General features: G+C 38.6%; 2 protein-coding genes across 5 annotated transcripts in view; one reads left to right on the forward strand and one right to left on the reverse strand.

The window, feature by feature from the left end:
* The window catches only part of MAGI3 (membrane associated guanylate kinase, WW and PDZ domain containing 3), a 255,355-nt gene extending 236,212 nt beyond the window's left edge, over window positions 1–19,143 (forward strand). For 2 of the 4 annotated variants that reach the window (XM_059060494.2, XM_059060502.2), the window contains exons 17-22: window positions 5,574–5,676; window positions 6,432–6,558; window positions 7,510–7,653; window positions 14,472–14,610; window positions 15,410–15,500; window positions 16,127–17,778. In XM_059060494.2, coding sequence (XP_058916477.1) covers window positions 5,574–5,676; window positions 6,432–6,558; window positions 7,510–7,653; window positions 14,472–14,610; window positions 15,410–15,459 — 563 coding nt within the window. In that variant the 3' untranslated portion in view covers window positions 15,460–15,500; window positions 16,127–17,778. Of the gene's footprint in view, window positions 1–5,573; window positions 5,677–6,431; window positions 6,559–7,509; window positions 7,654–14,471; window positions 14,611–15,409; window positions 15,501–16,126 lie in introns of all 4 variants that reach the window. The other 2 variants (XM_059060460.2, XM_059060470.2) reach the window with 1 other exon arrangement.
* PHTF1 (putative homeodomain transcription factor 1) overlaps window positions 17,117–20,891 on the reverse strand; it is a 74,447-nt gene continuing 70,672 nt past the window's right edge. Inside the window, exon 24 of the transcript XR_010842161.1 lies at window positions 17,117–17,227. The gene's annotated coding sequence lies outside the window, so the exon portion shown is untranslated. The remainder of the gene's footprint in view (window positions 17,228–20,891) is intronic.

Here is a 20,891-nt window from a genome sequence, read left to right on the forward strand (position 1 = left end):
TGCATATCTTCTTTGGAGAAATGTCTATTCACATCCTTTACTCACTTTTAATTGGGTTGTCTTTTTTATTTGTTGAGTTATAAGGCTTCTTTATATTCTGATTTTAGATCCTTATCTGATACATGGTTTGCAAGTCTTTTCTCCCATTTTGCAGGTTGTCTTTTCACTTTTTTGATATTGTCGTCTGATGCACAAAAATTTAATGTTACTGTTGTCTAATTTATCTATCTTTTCTTTGGTTGCTTGTGCTTTTGGTATCGTAGCATCAAGTGCCTTCAAGATTTATCTGAGTTGCTGGGTGAACACAATCTACTGCTTTTAACTACTTGACCATTTTCCATACTGTATATTTACCGCATATTACCTGTCTCCTCCCCCATAGACAGCCACACCATCTCCAACTCTACATTATCACAAACTATCCTCTATACCTTCATATATGTACCTTATAAAACAGTGTGAGAATTTATTGGAGTGAAATTGCTTGATCAAAGAAATTGCTTACTTTGACCAAGTACTATCAGATTGTCCTCTGTAATTGCTGGAGCCATCTACACTCCCACCGACAGAACACTGATGATTCTTTATCTTCACATCCCCACCAATACTCAGCATTATCCAGCTCTCAAGTTGGCTAGTGTACAGCAAGGAAAGTGTTACTTCATTGGTATATAATTTGCATTTCTCTGATTACCCATGAATTTGAGCATCTGTTTGGATGCTTGTTTGGGGTTTTTTTTTTTTCTTGTAAATTGCCTCTTCATATCCTTTACTCATTTTTCTTGTGGGATTGCTGTCTTTTTCGTGTTGATTTTTAGAGATTCCTTTCAAATTATAGGCATTAGTCCAATTTAGTTTTAAAAAGCATAAATACCTTTTCCTGTCATCTGTATGTTAACTTTGACTATGGTACCCTTCATTATACAGAGTCTTAATTTAGATGTCACCAGATTAGTCAATTTTTATTCAGTACCTTATGGCTTGTGCTTTTGAAGTTTTATTTAAGATAAGTTATCCTTCCCCATCCCATGTCACAGAAATTTTCTCTTATATTGTCGTCTATTAGATTTCTAATTTTGCATTTTGCATTTAGGTCTTTAATCCATCTGGAGCCTACCTTTACATATAGTTTTAGGAGGGATCCAGTTTTATTTTTTATTCTTACAGTGAGCCAGTTTTTCTAGTACCATCTATTAGATAGTACTTCTTTTCCTCATTGATTTGTGGAGCCATCTCTTCTGTATATTAACCTCCCCTTTAAACATGAATCTCCGTACCACAATGTTCATTGCAGCACTATTTACAATAGCCAGGACATGGAAGCAACCTAAGTGTCCATCGACAGATGAATGGATAAAGAAGATGTGGCACATGTATACAATGGAATATTACTCAGCCATAAAAAGAAACGAAATTGAGTTATTTGTAGTGAGGTGGGTGGACCTAGCATCTGTCATACAGAGTGAAGTAAGTCAGAAAGAGAAAAACAAATACCTCATGCTAACACATATATATGGAATCTAAAAAAAAAAAGAGTTCTGAAGAATGTAGGGGCAGGACAGGAATAAAGACACAGACGTAGAGAATGGACTTGAGGATACGGGGAAGGGGAAGGGTAAGCTGGGACAAAGTGAGAGAGTGGCATTGACATATATACACTACCAAATGTAAAACAGATAGCTAGTGGGAAGCAGCCACATAGCACAGGGAGATCAGCTCGGTGTTTTGTGACCACCTAGAGTGATGGGATAGGGTGGGTGGGAGGGAGAGGCAAGAAGGAGGGGATATGGGGATATATGTATACGTATAGCTGATTCACTTTGTTATACAGCAGAAACTAACACACCATTGTAAAGCAATTATATTCCAATAAAGATGTTAAAAAAAAGAAAACAAAGAATCTCCAAGCTCTTTATTCTGTTCTGCTAGTTTATCTATTATTATCTATATGTACCTATTGTATATATACATATAATTTTAATACATATAAATATAATTTTTAAGAGTGTGTGTACATATATATTCACACACACACACACATTTTTTTTTTAGTCTGTAACTTTGTGGTATATTCTAGTATCTGTCTGTTAAGGCACGTCTTTCTCCAAGCCCCCACCAAATCAACTAGGTATTCATGAAATTTTTCCATGTAAAATTTTAGAGCCAATTATTAAGCTACTCTAAAAATTCCAGCTGCAATTTTTATTGGAATATATTGAAAATATATTAACTTCGGGAAAATTTATACCTTTAAATATTAAGTCACCCCACCTAAGAGTATGGGCTATCTCTTCAGTTATTCAGGTCATCTTTTCAATAGAATTTTAGAAAGTTCTTTCATGAGATTCTTATTTATTCTTGGTAAAGATGATTCCCAATATATTAGAATGTTTGTTGCTAAAGTTTAACTGTGAGATTTTGTGTTTATCCTCTGATAATATACTTTCTCTGAAATAGTTACATACAGAAACTCCAGCAAAAGTTTAATTCTCATTGTGGGAAAGATATACTTAACCCATTGCTTTACAAGAATCTTCAGATAGAGTTCAGAGCGAACATAGGCCTGTTTGACATCATGGAATAAATATTTAACTTTGAAAAGCAGAACATCTTTTAACACAGAAATGAATTGGAGAAGTTATGTAGCATGGGTTGAAGGACTAAAAATGAAAAGAATACCATGATAGAAAGTTTATTTAACCTTGAGGAAAATGAAAAAAACATGTAACTGAAAGAGTAAGCACCAATATGTGGTGCTTTTTGCCTAGCTGTGACATCTCTCGTCCTTAGGGAAAGATAGAGGAAAACTTGAAATTGATCAGCTTACTTATAGTGTCCTGCTCTGAAGTTATACACCCATTGCTCTAGCCAAGCTAGTGAAGCCAAAAAATATATCTAAATTGGACTAATACAAAGGTACAAGGATCTCCCAGTCATCTTGTTGATAGATGTAATTTTTCCCAGCAGTTTCCATTTCCTCAACAGTAGCCATGAATTTATAATGACAGAAGAGGATTCAACTCTATAATGGGCACTCACGTTTAGAGGCAGGTAACTAGAAGTTGACATACCCCGTGAGCAAAGGTGGAATGACTTCTGGGATTTCTAATGGGCGCAAGAATATGAATGAAGTGCGATTCCTGCAGTCAAGGATTTCACAGTCTATCAGGGGAGACAGGTATTCACCCAGCCCTGACACAATGTGGTAAATGCTATGAAAACAGTGTGCTTAAGGAACAGGTAAGATTTCACAGAGGACATGACATTTTGAACAGGAGATGAAGTGGGAAGCCAGGAGTGCCAGGTGACAGTTTGGATAATATCTTCTGAGCAATAGGAAGTTGCCGTAGGTTTCTAAGCAAGGCCGTGGTATGTTTCAATGTATGTGCCAGGACTAGAACCTGGGAGGTGGAATAAACATGAGATTGGTGGCAAGGAGGTCAGCAAGGAGGCCAACAGAAGTAATTTGTTAAGGTAATTACTAAAATTAAATTCACAATAGTAAATAAAAGTGCAAGAAATAAATTTCCAGGTCACCCCCCACCAAAAATAAAAATTAAAAAAAGTTCATGCACCACTCTCCCTTCTTGGATCATTTGATTTTAAAGAGGAAAGACAACCCTCTGGATAAGTTCTGCAAAGGCTGGGCCTCCATCTCTACATCTGGTACATGTTGAAATCCATGTAGACACACAAGCCCAGCAGGCAAAGTCAGAGCATCAGAAATCCTCAGGGGCTGCCACAGCTTAGCCAGATATCGTTACCCTCCTCCCGCCGCTGTTTATACCCTGGCCTGTGTTTTCAGAGTACTCTCAGTTACTTTCAGTTATAAGAAGTTCTTAAATAAGAATAAATTATTTATCTATGTTTTTAGTTCCAAGAACTTTGAAGAGAAACAACTTAATCCAAGCCATAAAATACTGATGTATTTAGTGACCCTGAAGTCCCAGCTTTCTCAATGGAAATTGCTTCCTAAACATTCCTATTCCTTGTTTTTCACATCAGCCTTTCTCTGTTTTCATTATATTTGAGATTCAGATTTTATCAGTTTCTACATGTTCTAACCTAAAAATGGCCTCTTACCTGGAACATTTTTGCTAAGTTAGGTAAATATTTCAGACTGTACACCTTAAGAGAAATATAGCCCCAAACAAGAAACATAGCACCAACCATTGGGATGATTATGATAACCATAATGATCATTTTAACAGAAACATTTATATAGTGAATATGATATGCCAGGCACTGTTCTAAGCATGTTTATCTATACAATAACACCACGAGGTAGCTGTAATTCCCTTTTCATTGATGAGATGATTAGAAGCACAGAGAATTAATTTGTTCAAGAACACATAGCTAGTAAATGATGGGATCTGGCTGAAACCCCATCAGTCTTGCTCCAAAGTTCATGGTCTTAATCATTAATCTGTGCTCTCTTTGATATTTTAAAATATCCTATGTTTTAAAATTGGGGTGGGATAAAACATTAGAAAGTTTCAGCTTTTTTTTTTGGCTGTGTTGGGTCTTCGTTGCTGCGTGCAGGCTTTCTCTAGTTGCGGTGCGTGGGCTTCCCATTGCGGTGGCTTCTCGTTGCAGAACATGGGCTCTAGGCATGCGGGCTTCAGTAGTTGTGGCACGTGGGCTCAGTAGTTGTGGCTCGTGGGTTGTAGAGCGTAGGCTCAGTAGCTGTGGCGCACGGCCTTAAGTTGTTCCATGGCATGTGGGATCTTCCTGGACCAGAGCTCGAACCCGTGTCCCTTACGTTGGCAGGCAGATTCTTAACCACTGCGCCACCAGGGAAGTCCCAAAGTTTCAGCTTTAAAAATAAATATGAGTCTGACAACCTCCAGAGTATCTTTTAATTGTCATCTCCCATGAATTGGCATCTAGTTCTAGATGCAAGCAGTTACTTTGCTTAGTTATGAAATCTGCCTTCAAGGAACAACAGGAGTTCTGGAGCTGCTGAGGATGATACTGAAACAAATATGCCTTTTTTCACTTACATCTGTGCTCTTAGCAAATAGAATCAGTAAAATCTTTATAAGCATTTGTCAATACTCAGGATGATTTTATAAGTTTCTCTTTGATACTAGAGTCAGGTGAAGTAACTACTGCTACATTAAAGATTCAGGTTAAAGGTACGTGTGTAATTTCCAGACTGGCCTCTGTGTTCCAGCATTCCTGAGACCTGTCTTTGTCATCTAGAGTGGTTTACCAGTTATGGGCAGTGCACTCTGGAAACCCATAAATATGTTACAAGGTAGTTCCCAGAGCTCAGTCCTCTAGATAATAGTATGGAGTGTGTTCATTTCTGATTTTCATGTTGTGTGGACGACCAAAACAAAGGTGAAAGAGGGAAAGCATGTGCAGTAAGAAAGATTCCTGTTCTTTTCAAACATAAACATCAATCAGAAGCCACAGGGAAAAAGATGTTAGTTCCAGTTGCAAGCAGCTGACAGCAGTGCTGCTTGTGTAAAGTCACTACCGTCGGGAAAGTGACAACCACTTGTTACTGTCTCACTTTCACATTTTTATGTACAAATTCTTATTTCTCTTGTTTCTCCTTTGAACAGAGCATCTTGGTCCACCATCAGGAACAAACTCCGCCAGGCAAAGCCCAGCCCTGCTGCACAGGCCCGTGGGACAGTCACAGGCCAACCACATACCTGGGGACAGGTGGGGCTGCTCTTCTCAGGTTTTGGTTTTTTTCTCTGCTCATCTCCCCACTTTTCATCACCCACCCACCACCACTCATCTCCACACAATTATGCAGAAGCCAGCCGGTTAGGTCAAGATGAGGCTTCTACTCCGTCCAATCCCTCTGTCCCTTCCTCCCCCTCTTCCCAGCCCCAGCCCAGGGTACAGCGTAACAGGTGGGGATTAGAAAGAAGTGACAGTAGCACCTACTCTGCTGCTCTAGGTCCTCACGGTTTTGGTAGGGAAGCCCCAGACCCACATCGATTACCATCTTCTTAGACTACCCGAGCAGTATCTGTGCATATTTCTTTCCTCTTTCGTTGAAAATATTAGTCATGAAACAAAAACTAAATTTCCAAAAATTCAGCATCTTCACAGGCATTGGTACTGCAGGAGAGCCATTTTTCACTGTAACAAGGTCAGCTTATCTGCCCTCCGGTTCAGTGACTTGAGTGCAGTTTTCCTTGATGTAAACTGTGCTGAGACACCCTTAAAACAAAAAAAACAAAAAAACAGCATGGGGGTGTTGACAGACTTTAAGCCATGCTGGAGTTAATGGCTAGTTTTTGCCTGGCATCTCTCTGCTTCTAGATACAGCCTGTCTTAATAGCAGTTTGTCAGAGGGAGAATGGCAAAATTCAGCTTTTAAAGGAAAAGAAATTGATCTGCTTTTACTTTTAGGCTGTTTTTCATATTCTCACTTCAGAGAGTGACTTGATTTCTCTTTCCTGTAGAAGTGTCACAGAAGGTGAAATTGGAAAAGACGTCTCCACTTCTTACAGACACTCGTGGTCTGACCACAAGCACCTTGCACAGCCCGACACTGCAGTGATTTCAGTCATAGGCAGTCGGCACAATCAGGTAACAGAGATTCCCCCTAGATGCAGACTGTTCTTTTCAGTTGATGAATCACTGACACTGATGAATTTTAATTGCAAATCAGTTCAGATAAATTTGTTCCCAAAATTGATCATTCTTAAGGACCTACTCTGTGTTTGGCATTCTCTTAGTGTCCATGAGATGACGTAAAGAGTGAAAAAGAAGTTTATCCTCTACCGGAGAAATTTTAACCCTTAGTTGAGTACCTAGAAATAGCAGTGTTTTAGTTAATCAAAGAAGGATTTGGGGTGGGTTTTTTTTTTTTTTCTCTTTTCAGGAAAATTAGTCAAAATCTGCTTAAAGGAAGCACTGTTCAAAATTCTGTTCTCTTATTGTTCTGTTGCATATTGACCAACTAGTAGAGAAGACATGTAATCTTCAAATTAATTTAGGCTGCATTTATAGAAATTAAGTAGCCCTTCGACCAAAACGTACATTCCTTCCTTATGATATAGAAATGCATATTGATATCATATGATAGCACTTACATGTGGAATCCCCAAAAAATGCTACAAATGAACTTATTTACAAAACAAAAACAGACCCACAGATATAGAAGACACTAAGTTTCCGAAAGGGGATGGGGCGCGGGGACGGGATAATTCGGAGTTTGAGATAACATATACACCCTACTATATATAAAATAGGTAATCAACAGGGACCTACTGTAGAGCACAGAACTATACTCAGTATCTTGTAATAAACTATAATGGAAAAGAATCTGAAAAAGAACAGATATATATACATGTGTAACAGTCACTTTGTTGTGCACTTGAAACTAACAACATCGTAAATTAACTGTACTTCAATTTTTTTTAAAAGTGCGTATTGAGAGTATAAATCATTTCTTCCGGCCATAAAAGGAGTCTTTCTTCAAACTTTAAACAAAGCAGTCCATGTAAACTTGTTTTCCTTACACTTCTCTCTCTCTAGAGCCTTGGTTGTTACCCAGTGGAGCTGGAGCGAGGCCCCCGGGGCTTTGGATTCAGCCTCAGGGGTGGGAAGGAATACAACATGGGGCTGTTCATCCTGCGTCTCGCTGAGGATGGTCCTGCCATCAAAGATGGCAGAATTCACGTGAGTTGGCTTCTCTCTGCAACCTTTGGTTCTGGCTCTGGACTGGAAACTTCTGAAAATAGTTGATTTAAGGGAATGCAGAAACCTCCTGAATCTATGAAGCAAGATTCTCCATCACTAAAACCTGAAAGGCAGATGCTTGTCATTATTTCATTTCCTCTTTGCAGGGTGCTCTACTGTATTGCAGTTAGGCTGCTTGCGCTGGCTTGACTTTGGTCAGTAAGAAGAAATAAATTTTACTTACATAGTCAACATGCAAGGGCAAATGGATTAATAAATAAAATATACTTTCATCTTATTAAAAGTCTTGGGAAAGCCAGGATGAAACAGAATCATCGAGTTCTTCCAAGAAACAATAATCCCAGGATTTTTTTTTCCCTCTTAGCTACTTCTAGAGGGAGCCAGAGGTCGAAAAGCATGACTCTCCCAACCTTTATTATCATCTGCAGGACTAGAAATCACATCAGCAATGTTCCTGCATAGGTGTTTTCAGCTCTGAAACACTATAGCTTTGTACATGGCATTGAGGCCAGATGGTTTATGGATCTGCAAAAGATATTTTCCTTCCTTCTCTAGATGTTACTTAGAGGATTCTTATATAGAAGACATTTGCTGGGCTCAATTTTTTTTTAAATAGTTAATTTACTGGTATTCAATTATATGCTAAAAATTATAAAATCCGGACAGCCTTCCCCTTCCTATTCAAGAGAACTTTGGACTTCCTCCCTCTGCTACCAATAGGCATCAGGGAAAGAGATATTTTTCTTTTTCTTCTTCTCCTTTTTATTTTTCTTTTACTTTTAACTAAGTAAACTAATTAGAAAGGCAGATGACCCCGGCACATTATTAGATGGTATATTCTAACAATGATTAGAAAAGTCTTCTGGGTGATTGCAGTTTTGAATTATGCACATCACTATTCCACTCCCATTGCTCATTTCATAAACATTTACTGAGTGTTTGCTTTACCCAAGGATTTATACATGGTACTGAATGAGCTGGGAGAAAGAGTGACCCCAAAACAAGATACCATGCATTCTCTAAAGGACTAGACTTTTGTACAAGTTCAAAGTAGGTAAATATGAGTAGAGAAGATTTCATAGAAGAGGTGGCATTGGACAGTCAATAGGATTTCAACAGGGATAGATTAAGAAAACATTCCAGGCTGAAGAAATGAGCAAAGGGGTAAAATGAAGGAAGTACATGTCATATATAGGGAACTGCAAGTGGTCAAGTTTACCCAGAGTCTATTTAGGAAATACATAGGAGGGTAGAAGAAAATGAGAATATGAAAGTAGGATGAATCACCAGTATGTAGGTCCAAGACAGTGGAAAGTCACAAAAGGCTTTTGCGCCAACAGTTCCCCCTGAGACCAATACACTGATAAAATCAGTCTCTTGGTTTGTAGGATGGATGAGGGATAGGGCTAGCTATAGTTTAGGCATCCAGTCATGGTGGTGGGAGTGTAACTTGGATGGTAGTACTTTGGGTGGACGGTAAGTGATGCATGTGGGATCAACTGTTAATGCAGAAAAGGCCAGTTTAGATGACTGACAAGTATTAAATGAGTGAAGGATGAAGGAAAAAAAAGAGTAAAGGATGGCTTAGAGGCTTCACCCTGCCTGTACTATGAAAAAAAGTGAGGGAGGCCAGTGGCAGAAAGGATTTGGCAAAGAATGATGATGTACTAAGTTGTAGTCATGTTGAAGGACCAGCTGGTTGAGGAGGTGTAAACATTTAGCAGGCAGTTAGCACAAGAGGTAAAGTCCCAGATTGTGACACTACCCAGACAGAAGTAAGTGATAACTGATGCCTTTGCTGTGGATGAGGTCACTAAAGGAGAAGATTTAGAGAGTTGTGGGCCAGGGGCAGGACTCTGGATAAGGCCTGTCATTAGTGGACCATAGAAAGTAGAGAAAATGGGGAGGGTGAGAACGCAGAGCAGCAGACGCAGAGCTGGAGGGCGCTGACGGCCAAAGTCCATTAGTGCGCTGAAGCTGAGCTGTTTGCTCTCGCTGCAGTTCACTCTCTTGTAGGGACAGTTTAGTAAAGTGGGGAGAACATGGGTTTGGAAATCAGACAGGACAAGGATCGAACTCTGGTTCTGCCACCTTGTAGCTGTGCGTAGTTGGGTAACTACTCTGAACCTGCACAAAACGCAGAGCTATAATGCCATGTAAAATACATGGCCCAAGTAAACTTCTTAAAGTTTTAGTAAGAGCAGTTTGAGGCACTGTTTATGGGGATGGCATACTTATTTCTGATTTTCTTGGTCCTTTTTTTCCTCCACCCCCTGCCTTTTTAAAAAAAAAAACCTTTAAGTCATTTAAATCTGGAGTTTTAAAAATATCTCCTATTGTATATTGTATCACAAAACTCCAGTTAAACCAAAAACTAGGATATAATTGAAATGTTGGTTTCAAATATAACCCTCAGATACACTAATCTCACTAAATAAAAGGCAAAGAGGCCTTAAAGGATTCTATTTCTAAACCACGTTATTCTTTTTTTTAAATGTCATCTTGAAAGCCTACTTTAAAAAAAAATTTTATTTATTTATTTTATTTTTTTCTGTGTTGGGTCTTTGTTTCTGTGCGAGGGCTTTCTCTAGTTGTGGCGAGCGGGAGCCACTCTTCATCGCGGTGCGCGGGCCTTTCACTGTCGCGGCCTCTCTTGTTGCGGAGCACAGGCTCCAGATGCGTAGGTTCAGTAGTTGTGGCTCATGGGCCCAGTTGTTCCGCGGCACGTGGGATCCTCCCAGACCAGGGCTCGAACCCGTGTCCCCTGCATTAGCAGGCAGATTCTCAACGACTGCGCCACCAGGGAAGCCCCATGTTATTCGTAATAATGAACATAAACTTTAGAATTATGTGATTAAATCAGCTTTAATATAAAAAAGAAACTGAAATTTGAAAGAAAAGCAAATAAGCTATTACTGCTATGCCCAGGTTTGTTCTAAACTCTAATAAAATAAATCAGCCTTTCAGAGAATTATTTTTCTGGCTACTAAATTATCAAAATCTTGACTTGGTGTAGGGATCATGGGAGCTTTGCTGTAAAGAGCTTTGCTGTAAATGATAACTTACTCAGGTGGCTACTGTCCCAAAAGATGAGAATTTATCTCCAGCTGACACTTGTGCATGGAGCCAGCCACCTGAACATCCATCCTGTCTGCCTTCTCCTCTTGCCTTTCTCCTCTTCTCCCATGTCTTTTCTGTTAAGCTGACACTGTACTTTGTGTCCTGTACCTATTATTCCAGTATCTTCAGCACCTGAAGTAGTGCCTTGAATACTGATAGTAGCTGCTCCATAGATATTTGTTGAAAGAATAGAATGCATGGTTAATATTTCTAGATAATGAGAATTAATTTTTTTTTAATATTTAAGATTAACTCCCAGAACTTAGTACTGGGTAGACAGGACTTGGGCTATATGAAGGAATAAGCAAACAGTATAATAGTATAATTCACTAAAACAAGAAAATGTTAACTTTTAATATAGATGGAAAGGTGTTGAGAGGATCTGTAGATTTAGTGAGTCTTCAGCTGGTCCTTAAACCCTGTTAAGATTTAGAGAGGAAGGAAAAAGGTTCTGGGCTAAGGGAATGAGAAATCAGCTAAATGGAAAAAGTCCATATTATGGACTTTTAATATTTGACAAAGAACAGAATCAGATTTAGAAACTATTAAGAGTCTGTTGTCTTCCAGACCACATGTTTTCACTTGTATTATAGTCTCACAAAAACTCTGTGAAGTAGGTGGTATTATCCCCACTTGCAGATTAAAACTGAGGCTCAGGGAGACTAAGTCACAGCCACAGAGGGACCCAGGTCCATTGTCTCTCAGCCTGGTCTGTGTGCTTTCACGTCAGGCCATGATTATGTCGTTTGGACTCAATTCCTTTGGGAGGCATAAAGGGTCTTAACAGGTTGTAAGATAATGTAAGCAATGTATTAGAAATATTGTTTGTCATTTTAATACATTTTAGTGGATGTTGTTTTAAAAACTGCAAGACTGCCTTAAAAAAGTGACTATTTAAAGGAACACAATTTTTCTCTATCCTTCTTCCTACTTTCCCCCTTTTGGTTCTCCTATTCTCATTTTTTTCTTCCCCTTTCATTTGTTTCTTCTCTCCTCTCTCCTCTCCTCTGTCCCCCACAATTCTGTTCTTCAATAATACAAAAACCTGACCTTGAATCTTTCTTCTTAACAAAAGATATATTCCCCATTTTTTGTATTTTTATCACACTTAAATTTTTTTAAGTAACAAACTTTTAAAAGAATGTTTACACTTCCCTCTCAAAGGTGTGATTTTTTTTTATCTTAAGCTTTGTGTAGCCCAGTTTAGAACTTTTTCCCCTTTTGAGGGCCTCTGTACCATAAATCTTAAAACCATGATTTTCCTCTCCTTCACCCTAATTTAGTTTTTAAATTAAACAAAAATGACACCTGGTGGCAGATCTGTTCAATTACAAGTTTTTTGCAGTTTATTTATTGTGCTGAAAATAAGAAATATGCAGGTTTGGACAGAGAATTTAAGCCAAAGAATATAATTGAAATGAATTATAACCTCCATCACGTTTTTACAAGATGCACCCAAAGCATGCTCCAAATAGTATCTATTTTAATTTTCATTTCTCTAATTATCAGAGGGTTTTATATCTGGTGCTAATTTGTCATCTGTGTTTCCTCATGAAAATGATTTTTCTATAATCACTTATTAAAGGAAATCTGGGTACCGACTTTTGTTTCACTTATATACCTATTGTGGATATAAGGGGTTTTTTTAATGAATTATTACTTTTTCTCCATCCTGTTATGTTTATTACCATCTTATTTTGGGGGTTTTTTTAGATTTTTTTTCCACTTTATGTGTTAAATCCATCTATTTTGTGATATCCTCCATTTCTTCACTCATTTTTTTCCCATAAATATGCAATAAAACTTGTTCTATTTTCTTAGTTTACTTGAAAAGTTTTTGCATTGTATAGAACAGGGTGCAGTCTATAGTTGAATCTTCATCCTGCTACACTTTTTTTTTTTTTTTTTTGGCTGCTTGGGTCTTTGTTGCTGTGCGTGGGCTTTCACTAGTTGCGGTGAGCTGGGGCTGCTCTTCATTGCAGTGTGCGGGTTTCTCATTGTGGTGGCTTCCCTTGTTGCGGAGAGGGGCTATAGGTGCACAGGCTTCAGTAGTTTTGGCTCGCGGGCTCTAGAGCGCAGGCTCAGTAGTTGTGGCACATAGGCTTAGTTGCTCCGCGGCACGTGGGATCTTCCCGGACCAGGGATCGAACCTGTGTCCCCTTCACTGGCAGGCAGATTCTTAACCACTATACTACCAGGGAAGTCCCTCATCCCGCTATGCTTTAAATCTTTTTTTGGAAAACCAGAAAATAAATCATTTGAAAATTAACATTTATTTGTGCTTGGTGTATAATCCTGTTTTTAGCTCATTAATTCCTCCCAACAACCCCAGGAGGTAGGTAGTTACTAATGTTTTCCCCGCTTAACAGAGAGGAAAATGAGACCACTTTGCTAGGACAAGGTCGAGCCAGGAGTTAACCACATACATTCTGACTCCAAAGCCCAGTTTCCAAGCCACTGTGCTCTGCTGCAGCTGTGGATACAGAGCAATCCTACTCACCTCTGATAAATAATTACTGCATCCTCTTCTGTTATTTCTGCATTGTTTTAGTAAGCTCTGCAAATATTTGAATTGCTTTTTGGAATTTCAGTAATTGTCCATTGTTCAGTTTTTCTGTTTTGAAGCCAATACCTTTTAGTTGTTTGTCACCTCGAAATGTTTAAAATCTGGTTATTTTTTTTTTTTTTTTTTTGCGGTATGCGGGCCTCTCACTGTTGTGGCCTCTCCCGTTGCGGAGCACAGGCTCCGGACGCACAGGCTCAGCGGCCATGGCTCACGGGCTTAGTTGCTCCGCGGCATGTGGGATCTTCCCGGACCAGGGCACGAACCCGTGTCCCCTGCATCGGCAGGCAGATTCTCAACCACTGCGCCACCAGGGAAGCCCCTGGTTATATTTTTAAATCATTACCATCATTATCTTTAACCAGGTCCTTTGCAGAAGTTATACTTCACTCATTCACGTTTCCTTTTTCTTTTCAAATAACTACAGACAACATTTCTAGTAAATAGCAATGGTACTGAGGCATTTTATTCTGATCCCTAGCTTTTTTGTTTTCTAGGGAAATCACTACACACTAAAGTCATTTAGTGTAAGCCAGCTATTGGTTTTAAATAAGTATTCATATTAGTATGAATTTCTCCAAGCGGAATTTTCTTAGAGTTTTAGTCTATAAATTTTAGGTGATGCCTCATGTATGTACAGAGCATAGCGGCAACACAGAGGAAGTAGGCAGTTCTCCTTGGAGGCCAGGATAGACTTCAAAGATGAGGAGCCACATGCCTAGGATTTAGGACATTCAGCTCGAGTCGGAAAGTACCCTTCACAGCAGATTAATCAGAGGTATCTCTGTGGTATCATGTGGGTCATAGAGCCTTCACCTCTCCCACAACTTAACCTTTGGTTGAAAACTTAGAATTTGATTCTTGACTTCAAGATGCCCAGATCCTGCTTGCTAGTCATATAAACTTTTATAGCGTAAATAAAACTGGACATCATCTCTTCCTATTGCTACCACCTGTCCACTCCTCAACAACTCTAGCATAATAGCACTGTGCACAAGTTAAATATTTTACAAAGAGGATCATTCAGCAGAGTTGGGTGGCTCTAGGGATGACAAAACAGAACTGAAGGAGGATGTGTAGTTTCATGTTGTTTCTGTGAATGTTCCCTGTCTAGGTTGGGGACCAGATTGTTGAAATCAATGGGGAACCTACACAAGGCATCACACATACTCGAGCAATTGAGCTCATTCAGGCTGGTGGAAATAAAGTTCTTCTTCTTCTGAGGCCAGGAACTGGCTTGATACCTGACCGTGGTAAGTTAAGCAGCTCACCTGAAAAGCTGAGAATGTGTTAGGGAGGGGGCAGCAGAAGGAAAAGGAATATCTATTAGGAGGGGACAGATATTTTACTAGCTAATTCAGAGGTAACCACCAGAACCATCTAAAGTTAGTTACTATAAATAATAATGTTACAAAATAAGTGACTTCATACAGAACTTTTGTTAGACTAGAATATATATGTTAAGCTAGCTTCAACAGAAAACATAGTTGCTTTTGTAAAGTGCCTATAAAAAACAAGAACATTAGAGGCAAACAATTTTAATGTCATGAAAAGCATTTGAAATCTCTTCATATGTTATTTTCCTTCTTATAGTAAGATGAGTTTCTCTCTTAGTGAGCGGCATAAGAACTTGAGGCTTTTCTGGTCATTTGTCAAAAACAAGTTACTTTAGCTCTACCTAGAGACCAGGAGTTGCACTTGGGACCATTTCTGTAGTCCTGTACTGATCTTAAATTTCCTTGGTTTCATTGTATGTTTTTGAAATATCACAGTATTTGAGAATCACTGTTTATCAACTGAGTGCACTAGTCTAGAAGTACAATACCACACCACTTAGTCCTTGTCCGTTCCAGTTTCCTCCCTTCCCCCCCATAGAGCTTTTGAGGGATAAGTATAGACATGACCTCCTACAGTCCCCTTCCAGCCTATAATTCTCTGACTGTATGACCTTCCACCATCTGCTTGTAAACCATACGTCCCCGGTGACATCTTTGCTAACTGCGCTGTGATGTTTTTTTACACAGTCCTAGGCTTTTTCTCTTCCTTCTTCAGGTTTGGCTCCTTCCGGTCTGTGCTCCTACGTGAAACCTGAGCAACATTAAGGCTTTCAGGGCTTTTCTTGGTCTTTCCTTAAAAAGATTTGGTAAATTTGCATGTCTTGTAAATCACTTCCTTCTTTTTTTTTTCTTTTTAATTAAAAATGATGCTATTAAATACATCTACTTCTGTCTTCTGCACTTTTCAGTTTCCTTTTGACATTAAATTTGACAGCTAAAAGCAAGAAAAAATTATTTACAAATGCCCATGAACTCCATTCTGGTTACCACAGTTTGGTCTCCTTTATTAGTGATTTTGGCAAATCCTTAAGCTATATCCATCAATAATAGCTAAATTAGTAAGCTGCTTGGACCAGGTAATTTGGTCCAATTTTATTTATTTCTTTTAAGATTTTTATTGGGCTTTTGCTACTTATAAAGAATTTACACATCATATATTATCGTACCTATTATACAAAAGTAATTGAAAAAATGAATACTATTATTTTGTATATATAAAACAACCTACCCTTCAGGTACAAGTATAGCTGTCTGTATATGTCTGCCTTTATAGAAAGAGATCTAAACATAAATGAACTTTATTTATAAAATACTCAGTCTGTTTGTTTAAGCAGTCAGTAAAATTCAAATGGCTATCAAAAAATCAAAACTTAATTGTTCCTATTTATAATTCTAAAATTTAATAATGTTCTACTCAAATCACTTTTTTTAGGTGATTGGAATATTAATAACCCTTCATCTTCCAATGTGATTTATGATGAACAGTCACCATTTCACCCATCTTCACATTCTGCTTCCATATTTGAAGAGTCTCGTGTGCCAGTAATCGAAGAATCTTTGATGAGAGTTCAGATATGTGAAAAGGCAGAAGAATTAAAGGACTTTGTGCCTGAAAAGAAAAGCACTTTAAATGAAAATCAGTCTGATGTAAAACATCAGTCTCTACTTCTCCATAAAAATGTGAATAAAAGGGATCCACCCAACAGTCATGGGCACAGTGATAAGAAAAATCTCTTTAAAGTAGAAAATGGTGTCACACCAAGAGGCAGATCTGCTAGTCCCAAAAAGTCAGCCAGTCGATATTCAGAGGAACATTTAGAAAAGATTCCCAGTCCTCTAAAAAATGACCCCAAAAGAAGACCCAGAGATCGATCACTCAGCCCCAGGAAAGGAGAGAATAAAAGTAGTCAGATCAGCACCAGGGCAGCTTCTGGACAAGATCATTGCAGAAAAAGCAGAGGACAGTCTTCAAGCCCAAAGAAGCAGCAAAAAACTGAAGGAAGCAAAGACCAATCAAATGCGAACCAAAGAGTAGGGGGCCATGCTACCAACAATGCTGAGCAGATGTCAGATGGGAAAGAAAGATCAGGTGTTATCAGGAAAGATACAAATCAGAGTCAGCCTGGAAAAAACAGAACCAGGTCTCCAGAGAAAAAAAGCAAGAGAATGGATGAAAAGTCCCTTGCATCCAAAAAGACAAATAACACTACTGGTAGAGCTATATCAGAAAATGAAAAAGGAAAGAAAGCAATCTTAGTAGAAACAAGTTCTAGTAAAGATAAAATAGGGGAAAATGTCAAAATATCAGAAAAGAAGCCAAAGCAGGAACCTGAAGAAAGAATGGTTTTAAACAAAATAGAAGATCACAAAAGAAAAGAACTAGAGGCAGCTGACAAAAACAAAGAGAGCGGAGGGTTCAAACCTGAAAGCGGTTCTCCAGCTAAGAAAACAACAATAACTCCAGGGCCTTGGAAGGTGCCAAGTGCAAGTAGAGCCACAGGCACTACTGGTGTGGCTGAGAAGCGACTGTGACCTTTAGTATAAAACAAAGAAAAAACAAGTTGTAATTCTTTCCTACTAAAAAGCAGTGTTCCCCTCCCTCCCCCAAAATCATTTTTTCAGGAATTCTGAAACACACATAAGTACCTTTTAATTTGAGCATCAAGTTACCTAGGCTGCATGAAGGGCCTGTAGGATTGCTAAGAACCCACTGTCCCCCTGGCTGGCTGCCCGCCTTGCGCTCAGGAAGGAGCCGCACCCACGGGCTCATCGGATACTCCCGGCTCAGGCCGCCCAGCTCATCTTCGTGAGTGTCTGAACAAATGACATGTTGATATTCACAACGTGGTCACAACTCACTTTATATTTGTGCCAAGTTATCTACTGTATCATGTCTTTTATCCTTCTCACTCAGATATTTCCACAGTAATGAAAAAACTAGGTTTGGCTTGGAAGTTGATATTCTCAATAGCATGTTGCATGTTTACAGAGAGAAATATTTGAGCCCTTGCAGAAGAAGAGATTAACTCATCATTAAAGATGGCAGTTGCCTCTCCTAACAGCTTACTGATGATGTCCCCGTTTAAAAATAAAACTCCCAAACATCACTACTGGAAAGAAAAAAAAAAAATGTAGTCAAATATTGACTTTCTTATGGCTGTTTATTTTAATTCGGCCGGATAAGGTATTTCAAATAACTGTTAAAGATGTTATTTACAAATGAACGTTCAAATGAGAAAGCACTTCAGTTGATCAAGAGTTCACCTCCTGCTGTGTTATCTAACTCTAATGTGTTATAGCATCTCAGGTCACCCTTTTATTTCATTTATTTTATTATGAAACCACAAAGAAGCATGTGGAAATATTGCTTATTGCTATTTGAAGAAAAACTACCAAATTTCTATTTCTGGATATTTTGGTTGAACCAACTTCTAAGTCATTAGTCATTAATACATAATACATATTTGAAGAGGGACTTAATCATGAAACCAGTTTCACGGTCCATTGCCAGATGAGGTACCAACTCATCGGGCAGCAGCTGTACAAGTTCGAGTGTTGAGAAGCAGAACCTGTGTGAGACCGGCTCATAAGCAAGTGAGAACAAACGTGGTGGTAGACAGTCCTTGCTAGATCTTAATTTTAATATCTAGCTACATTAACCTGTTTACAAACAAGAAAGGGAGAGTAAACATCTGCTTAGCTTGTACAGATTTTCAGAATTCTTTTATAAAGTCTAATTAAAGATGTTTGTTGGAAGGTGGAGACAGTTTTTAGCTCCATAAAATAGATCCGGGATTCTCAGCCCCGGGAAGCAGCATTCAGTAGCATCTATAAATAAAGGAACATTCTCAGAATAAAACCATTTTCTGGAGTATTTGAACACACTTGTTCTGTCACCCTGGGTTCATCTCGTTATTGTGAAACACATCATGTCCAGGTCCTTCCCTCTCAGAGTCTGACTGTGAAATTCTTTAATATAACAACTAAATCAGCCCCTGTAGATAAGACATGCTTCCCAGAGTGAGATTTCTGAAATCCCCTTTTCATCCAGAACTATATTTACCCACCTAGTGTAACTACTTGAATAGAGAAGAATTAGAAGGCTTGATAAATGCTAAGAACTTAGTATCACAGAAATGATTTATTTTCCCTGTAGTCCACAATTAGTGATAAAAATCCAATTTTTATTGTTAACTGCGACATAATTTTGATGTCATCTGTTGTCAGTCTGATGTGGCTCTTTCCTTTCTAAGTAACCTGTCACTGTACTGATTCTGTACTGACTTAGCAATGTGGCCTTGGAATGCTAAGCAAAATATGGATGTACTGGTTGTAAATGTTTATATATTGTACAGTACCTTTATATATACACTTGAGGTTCTGATTAGAGAAAGAGACCTGTAAATCGCTCGTTATTTTTTATATAGATATTAAAAAAAAAAACAAAAATCAGTTCATGGCCTGCATTTCTTTTACTGTCAGGTTTATGTAATGTTGCTTTTTCTATTTGTGGAGCTAATTCTCATCATGGTCTGAGTCCTCAAATAGATTTTTATCCCTACAAGTAACAAATATTCAAAGTCCTACAGTCAGAAAGACTCTTACAATGATGACGTTACCTGTATAGCTAATACTTTTATCTATATGTAAAGCTCAAAATTAGTTTGAGTTGAATCTCATTATACCTACTTAATACCTTTCACTGTAAGGAAAATAGCTTTGCATAAATAATTTGCTACCCCCCACAAAATCCTTTCTTACACTGTCAGGGAAAGAAATGGACTTGTCTTACTGGAAATTGTCATCAGACATTTCTAATGGACATAGCTGTGTACCACAAGGTCACAGACTCTATTTCATCAGACTATGGCATTTCACATTATTTTTAAATCATTTTATTTACTCTAGGTTGTACTTGTAGAGTGAAGTATTTTGACTTGACTTCACTGAAATTCTTGGAATGAATAATGCAGACCATGGTTAACTGAATACTCTTGAGGAGAAGAATTAATTCCTGCCTGCCATTACTGAACTCACACTGAAAATAAACTCCAAACCCCGAGCCCCACCATGGAGATGTGTGTTGTAGCAAAGCCTGCGGTGGCAGCAAAATCATTTTTTTGTTGTTTTAGTGGACATATTTTCTTACTGGTCGTAACAGCAAAAAAGTTCTGGGATGCTATCACGTCGTCTCCCTAGAGAGATTAGTGAGTAAGAGCCTATAATATTGTCTTCTAACCCCCGTACATTAAATTTTTGGGGTCAAGTAGCTTTTGCACAGTCAACTCCTATTTCAGAAGTCTTGGACACAGAAAAGCATGTGGCTTTTTATTTCTACCTGAGCATACCTTGGTTATTTCCTTTTTTATTTGTTTTGTTTTTTTTTTTTTTTTTTTTTTTTTTTTTTGTGGTACGCGGGCCTCTCACTGTTGTGGCCTCTCCCTTTGAGGAGCACAAGCTCCGGACGCGCAGGCTCAGCGGCCATGGCTCACGGGCCCAGCCGCTCCGCGGCATGTGGGATCTTCCCAGACCGGGGCACGAACCCGTGTCCCCTGCATCGGCAGGTGGATTCTCAGCCACTGCGCCACCAGGGAAGCCCGGTTATTTCCTTTTTTAAGAGTCAGATATTCTCATGTAGAAAAAGTCAAATGCTTTTCAAGGTGAACTAATGAAGAGCTTCATGTTTAATGTGTCCAACATTCAAAGAGAATTGGGTTTTAAGAAAGCAAGGACTACTCAAATTAGTTAAACTGTGTGACAGTCTTAACTACCGACCTCCAGAGGTGTATTTAAGCTCAAGCTTAGTCCAGAGTGAGCTCCAGGAATAAGGAACACTGTTGTAAACAGACTTCAGTCATGAAACGTGATGATTCAGTCTGGCGTGAAGAATATATCAGAGCAACTTCTTAACATCATCCTGGCGTGCTCCAGTGCTAAGAACTACTTGTGCTTTTTAAACAATAACAGATTTGTTTATTTAGGCAGCTCTTTACTGCTTATGCTATTTAAGGTTTATCAGCAATACAATGACTGGTTTAAAGCATGCCGTAATTATGACATGAACTCTATAATCTTTGCTTCAGTTGACTGAATTAGTCTAAGATATCTACTAACTTGGATCTATTTTCAAAGTTTCTATGCAAGTAGAGCCTTAAGTGTTAAGAAGGGAGTATGAAGGCTTATCGAGAGTAGAATTT

This window comes from Kogia breviceps, chromosome 1 (genome assembly GCF_026419965.1).
Source record: "Kogia breviceps isolate mKogBre1 chromosome 1, mKogBre1 haplotype 1, whole genome shotgun sequence".
Classification (NCBI taxonomy): Eukaryota; Metazoa; Chordata; class Mammalia; order Artiodactyla; family Physeteridae; genus Kogia; species Kogia breviceps.